At 45.1% G+C, this 7,152-nt stretch overlaps 1 protein-coding gene across 1 annotated transcript in view; it reads right to left on the reverse strand.

Moving 5' to 3' along the window:
• Nucleotides 1-2,468: 2,468 nt before the first annotated feature.
• OCRL (OCRL inositol polyphosphate-5-phosphatase) overlaps nucleotides 2,469-7,152 on the reverse strand; it is a 51,832-nt gene continuing 47,148 nt past the window's right edge. The window contains exons 21-24 of the mRNA XM_023198874.2: nucleotides 6,754-6,838; nucleotides 6,004-6,131; nucleotides 5,061-5,172; nucleotides 2,469-4,871 (exon numbers count right to left, since the gene is read on the reverse strand). Of these exons, the coding sequence (XP_023054642.1) occupies nucleotides 4,747-4,871; nucleotides 5,061-5,172; nucleotides 6,004-6,131; nucleotides 6,754-6,838 (450 nt within the window). The 3' untranslated portion in view covers nucleotides 2,469-4,746. The remainder of the gene's footprint in view (nucleotides 4,872-5,060; nucleotides 5,173-6,003; nucleotides 6,132-6,753; nucleotides 6,839-7,152) is intronic.

Raw genomic sequence — 7,152 nt, forward strand, 5'->3', positions numbered from 1 at the left:
CAGCAAAGACGGGGACTGAGGCAAGAAAGAGAGAGGAAGGAGTTTTCTGGGTAAACAGCACATGCAAAGGCCCTGAGGTTGGAAAGAGTTCAGCTCACCGGGAGGAGTAAAAGGACAGTATCAGAGTATAGTGGCAGGGGTGAGGAAGGCTTATGGTAGGCAGAGGTCCTTTAGGGTGGTATTCCTTAAAGTGTGGTCCAAGCACCCCTGCATCAAAATGCTCTTGGGTTCTGATTTAGAATGCAGACTCTGTGCCTTATCTCAGACCAACTTACTCAGAGTATCTGGAGCCTAGGAATCTGCTTTTTAACAATGTCTCCAGGTGATTCTTCTGCGCATGAATATTTGAGACCCATTGATGCAGGGCCTGGTGGGCCACAGGGAAGCTTAGGTTTCATTGTAAATGTCACTGAAGGGTTATCCACAGGGAAGGGATGAGACTGATGTAATTAAGTCATGCTGCCTGCTGTGTGGAGAATGGATTGGAGGGCAGCAAAGCTAAAAGGAAGACCAGGCAGGGCATGGTGGCTCATGCTTCTAATTCCAGCACTTTGTGAAGCCAAGGTGGGAGTACTGCTTGAGCCCAGGGGTTTGAGACCAGCCTGGGGAACACAGGGAGAACACACCTCTACAATTTTTTTTTTTAAATTAGCCAGGCTTGGTAATGTGCGCCTATAGTCCCAGCTACTCGGAGGCTGAGGTGGGAGGATCGCTTGAACCTGGGAAGTCAGGCTGCTCAAGTGAGCTGATCATGCCACTGCACTCTAGCCAAGGCAACAGAGTAAGACCCTCTCTTAAAAAAAAAAAAAGACAAAAAGAAGACCAGGCAGGAAGTCATTACAACATCCTCGTAATGGTGGTGGCCTTGACCAATAAAATCAGCAGAGGGGGTGATGAAAAGTAGATGTGTGGGGCACGCTGCTGACATGGTCGGTCGGTAGGAAAGAGAGAAATCAAGGCTAGCTCCTAGATGCTTAGCCCCAGCAACTGGCCAGATGGTGTTGACATTCTCTGAGCTGAGGGGAGACAGCTAGAGGATCTAAGTTGGGTGGTAGTAAAAGAACCAGAAGTAAAGTAATTCTACTTTGGAAATGGTGAAGCTTGACATGCCTGTGATACATCTGAGGGGAGATGCCAGCTAACTAACTGGATATACTGGGCAGGAACTCAGAAGAGAGCTATGAGGTGGAAACGTAACATTTGGAATCAGGGTATTACAGATATTTACAGCCACGGAAATTGATAAGATGCCACCAAAGGAATTAATGGGCAAGCAGAGTAGAACTGTTTGAAAAAAAAATGCCACTATACCATGCAGTGTCACTAACCTAAGGAACCTTAGGTCAGTCATTGTCCCCTCTGAGACTTTCCCTATCCAAACAATGAGATCAGATTAGGTCATCACTAAGGTTCTCTCCCTAACATTTAGTGATGCCACTGTTGAAATGTGTGGCTTTTACATTATGAGGCTACACCAAGAGCCAGTTCTTCAACTTGCCCTGCAATCAGAAAGGCCCTAATGGATCTCCTATAACAGAAGCCTAGCGGCTGGGGATGCCATTTCCTCTCTAACCTCTGGAAAGATAGACCACCATGCCTGCTATTCACATTGCCTGCTGCTATGTAAAAACTTCTGGCATCAGTCTCCATCTGCTGGGGGGAAAATCACTCTCAGAAAGAAACACCTTCTCCTGCCAAGGCTTTGGGTGGGGCTTCGAAAGTTGTTTATGACAACACTGAGTCAGCACATTCAGCAGGGTCAAGCTCACAGCTGGAGGGAATTGGAAGAGGGCCTTAGTAGAGAAGAAACCTCCAGCTGTGGCTTCTTCAGTCTCAAAGGGAATGGCATCAGAATCCACAAATTCATAATGGAGACTGGCACCATGCGCAAATCAGGGGTTTCCTCCCAACATGTTAGACAGTTCAGATGAGAACAAAAAAGCACTAAATTTATGGACTTCATCACCCCAATAAGTCATAAAAGTTCAAAGCTGGTTTTCAAAAGCTGCAAAATAGGATTATGTTAAAACAGGCTCTCGGGGGAAGCACATCTTGAGACTATGTGAGCAGGGGTAACTGGGTTCTCCCCAGATGTGCATCTTAGGGTTTGTCAGGTTTCTGGGGCTGGAGGGATCACAGATCTGACCTAGTGTGACATTTACATGCATTAAGAGTCAACATCCTTTCCTCTAATTCAGTTGTTTTGTTGCCTGAATCCTTAGGGTTAAAATAAGGGTACTTGGCTGGCCTCTGAAAGTATAGGACGCCTTTATTAGCCTCTGAAAATGCATGGTTTCTTCTCATCTCTGAGGGTGAATATATCAAGAATTCTAATAAATGGTATTTCCCTGTAAGACAGGTAATGACAGTACAGGCACAGCTGATGGGGACTGCAGTCAAGTCAAATGGAACCCAGTGACACATAAGCCCTCCCTCCTGAGTGTTACCTCACCAAAATCACACTTTGCTTTTTCACACAACATATATTTATTCAGAAAAAAATTTGCAATAAATTATAATAAAAAAGATGACACGAAATATAGAATCCCACTAGCAGCTTTGCTTAGTGATCAAGACGTTTTTGGGAAATATAACAAACAATTACAGAATAAGAAAACAGTGAAAGGGAGACTAACGCAATGTCACCACATGGATTTAAACCATTTCTTCCCTAAGACAGCAGGTGCAGAGTCTTTCCCTACCAGTTGAATCTGAAATAATTACTTCAGAGCAGCTACAAATTAGTACCTTAGAGGACTTGGGAATTACAGGTGGGGTGTTGGAATAGGCATGGTAGGGAAGCAGATTTCTTCTGTCTGGGTCTACGTCTTGTCTCCTCTACCTAGAGATTGTCTAAAATTCTCAACCCTGTATATGTTCCAGGATGAGCTGAAAAAAGGTCGAGGCAGTACACCAACTTAGTGTTTTGACCTGATGTAGAAAGAGATAGGATACTGCATACGTGCAGTACAGAGCCTCCACTAACCACACCCTTGATCACCCAAAGATTCCAGGTCAACCATATGCTAGAAAACAAGCCCAGGAAAGGTATTTCCCTGGGGTATGACCCTACCCCAGTGTCTATTATCTGCCTCTTTTTGTGGTCACTTTCTGGCCTTGCGGAGATGACAAACCTGTTCTGCTCTGAGTCTTCCATTAACTAAGTTCAACACCCAGCCCCTGACCTATCATACCTCCAGCTCTGTGGCACCAGTAACTTGACTCCTACTGCTTTAACTCTCAATCAGGAAAGCGTTTAGCCGTATTGCAAAATACGTACCTTTTTTTTTTTTTTTTTCAAGAAATGGGGGAAATCACTGGTGGTGCCTTGGATATGCTAGAAATGTCATGGAGTCAATGCCCAGGATCGTACACAGAGCCTGTACGTTATGTTCCTTGCAATTAACGTAAACAGGTAAGGGTGGTTGTAACAAAAGAAAACCAGGAGGAAACCAATTGCATCAGGCAGTTTTGCAGTCAGTGGTTGGTGGCTTATCAACCAATATAGATGAATTTTTTTTAAAAAAGGCTGTATCACAGAGTTTGAATAAATGAAAAGCTCAGAGGGTCATCTTGGATGGGGGAGGTAAGGTGCTTGGTTGGTCCTGTTGGCCAGTCTCTTTACACAACACTGGATATGGTCTGGGAGCCAAGGGGAGTCTCTAAACCCTTTACGTGCAGGAGCTGGTTGTAGAGCACAGTCAGTCCCACTGAGGAAGGAGGTGACACCTGCCCTTGGTACTTCAGAAGACCAGAAAACGGATTCTAAGGGTCATCCGCAATACCTTTGCTGTGGGAAGGATCAATAGCTCTAGATGGGCCTGCCTGAGGTACAAGACTCCCTCTTTTACTGTGGGGCCAGTGTTGCTCTGGAGGTGGATGTCTAGGCAGGAGATGGGTCTCAGAGACACCCAGGATTAGTCCTTGTGTAAAATTTGAGTAACAATAGGAAAAGGATAGTGGGAAGCAGGACCTGTCAAACACAAATGCTCTCACTCTTCAGATACTCAAAGTGCTTCCATTCTGATTGTGATTCTCTCACATCAATGGGATGCCATCTCTAATAGTCCCTAAAGTTATGCTACTAAATGTGATCTAAGAGAATATGGTTCCACCCAGTGCGGAGCCATGAAAAGGCCAATGTTACAGAGACATAAAGATGCCATTGTAGTAGAAATGCACAAATGCATGTAATAACTGCACGCGGACAGTGAATTCACTGTTGAGGACACCCAAGGAGTCACTAGCCTCACTCAGACTTCGTTCAAAGTGACAGAACGAGGGGAGTGCAGTGCAAAGGAGTGATCCGGGAAGGGGTGGGTCAAAAGTGCATTATACAAAGGACTCTAGACAAGTCTCAGCTACAGCAAGTAGTGCTTGTAGGCCCAGAATGGGAACATCTCAGAATCTAGGCCTAGGGTACTAAGGACAATCATGACAATTGGATAGGAGGGCAACAAACACATCCCTAGGTAAAGGAGTGTAAATACAGATCTTTTTGCCTTATAAAGAGAAAACACAAAAACACCAAAATATGGTAACTTTGGCTTGGCAATATAAGTCTAAAAGTATTTTGCTGTGGAGGATATGGTAAAGGAGGGATTAGGAAACACTCTTCCTTTTTACTATAAACAGAACTTGAAATTCTGCAATAGACCCTTCCTGTGGCATGACTTTTTAACTCATTCTGAAATACTTGGAGCCCGAGATCGTCTGCTTCTAGAATATCAGAGACTAGTAAGAGCCTTAGTCTTCTTCGCTCCCAAGCAGAAAGCCCAGAAGGAACTGAATAGCACGCTGGCGGTCACTTGGAGTCTGTCTTGCCATAAGGTTGGGTGGAGGCCTCAGGAGAAGACTAGTGAAGAGAGTAGCTAGAAGACGACAGAAAGACAAGCGGAAACTTTTGTCAGACATAACCTAAGCAAAACCTCAGGGCTGGAGGGCCTGGGGACAACGACTATTGACTGCCATGTGCCTGCACACGCAGTAAGGTATATACTGGATACAATGCATGAAGAGTATTTTCAACAAATGCCCCATGCTGCATGAAGCACTCTTACCGATCATGTTGGCATTGACGCTATTGTATTCAGAGAATTTTAAGAGTTCTCGAAGGAATGCCATCAAGTAACGGAAAACATTTCTATGGCATCTCGGAAGCTGGGAGATCACCTGTTTTTAAAAATAGGGGTGGGCAGTGAGAAAAACAGGTGGAAGATGAAGGTAAGAGGAACTTACAGCTGCCATTAATAGTAGTCTATAATCCAACCCTTGCAGGACCCATTTCATCTGTCAACTTCTATTATCTCCTCATGGCCAACACAACACCTTCCAAATTATAACTTCAAAGTAAGAACGGCCGTGCTGTTTGGTCCCCGTCCACTCAATGACCAGGCCACGTGGTCATCACACATTCACACACACACCCCGCCTCACAATAGGTCGGTGTTCATCTGCTCTTTTCCCATTTCCGCAGGCACGCAGCCACAGCACCTACCAAGCTGAATGGTTTTCTGTTCTTTTTTGTTTGAATGGTTTTCTTTACAATGTCACTTAGCATGGATGGGGACTCCTCCCAATTCTCACTAGTCCAATTCACAGGTACTCTCAGCTACTGTGCATCAAAATCATTTCAGGATTAAAAACACACACCAAGAAGAGAAAAAGAAGAAAGGCTCCCAAGTGTCACCCATCCTTCCTGGTAATGTCAGCCAGAATTCCATGTACAATCAGCTTCACCAATTTACCCTAGAGTAGAGGGATCCACCCCACTATGTTTTCTGTAAACAGAAATAGGCCAATGGGGAGAAGGTGGCAAATATCATAGGAAATAACACAACCTAAAATTTAAGGGTAGCAACCCTCAATGTTCGTGTCCTGCTACTAATAACAGATCCAGACCCATCCTACCAGACAGCTGGCTGCCTATCTGGCTCTGTAAAACTGATGACTTCTCTGTGGGGGAACCTGCGTCAAACACATCCTCAGGTCAGTAGAACCCACCTGTCGGCAGATCCGGGGATCATGAGCAGAGTCAAGACATCGCTGATACAGCTCGTAACAGATGACTGGCTCTGGCAGGGCTTCCAAGAAAATGAGCAGTGCTTCAGCCACAGAGTGGTTGCTGCCAGCTGAATCAACTTAAGTCAAGGGAAAGGGGCTCCAGGAGAAAGGCCACACAGAGCCCCGACGGGCTCCTTTCCTCAAGATCCTGCAGGGACTGTTTTCCTCCTCTTATTTGGGGCACACTGATCCTAATGGGGGTTTGATATTTTATTGATTCAAGTGCCCTGCAGCTGAGTTGTTACAGAATTGGTCAAAGACTCTTGGCAGCTTTGGCCCAGCTTCAGGGTCAGGGGAATATAACCTGCAGAGTGACAGCTGACACTGGAGCAGTCCTATAAACCAGTTGCCCATGTTTCCCATCCTTCTCCCTGCCCTGTCAACAGTACGTGTGGTGGAGGAGTGACTGATCACCTGAAGGAGAATAGTACCGGCGTTGTGGCTTCTACGTCCCATGCTTTTTAAGTCATTGTTATCTACCCCTTGCTTCCTTTTAGTAAGAGCTGGATATGGAAAGAGGTCAAAAGTTCATAAAAGGAAATGAGAAACAAGTGGATAGTCAGTGGTTATCCTATAATAAAAGACATTACAAAGAAAATAAATATAGAACCACAAAAAGCAAATATAGGTGCGAAGAAGAGTTTGACCAAGTACTCATCCAGCTTCTTACGCTTTGGTTGCAAAGGATACGGATTGTCTCAGGAATGCTAGTATCCAGACAATCAATGATCTGCTGGAGCTCTTCCTGCATTCCAGGGGTCTGGAACAGGTCCTCCTACCAAAGAAGTCAGAATGAAGGGAACAGGCAAGATAATCACTCCTGAGGTTATGATGATTACTCAAGGATCAGAAGAGCAGCAGGAAGCAAAACAGAAGGGTGGTATGTGTGTTAATAATTACAAATGGAGGTGTGAAAATAGCACATTTTTCCTTTAGCATTTCTCTAATCCATGTGAAATGTTATTTCAAATAAGAAAATGTTCTTTCCAGGCCGGGCGCGGTGGCTCAAGCCTGTAATCCCAGCACTTTGGGAGGCCAAGATGGGCGGATCACGAGGTCAGGAGATCGAGACCATCCTGGCTAACACGG

This window comes from Piliocolobus tephrosceles, chromosome 12, assembly GCF_002776525.5.
Source record: "Piliocolobus tephrosceles isolate RC106 chromosome 12, ASM277652v3, whole genome shotgun sequence".
Taxonomy (NCBI): Eukaryota; Metazoa; Chordata; class Mammalia; order Primates; family Cercopithecidae; genus Piliocolobus; species Piliocolobus tephrosceles.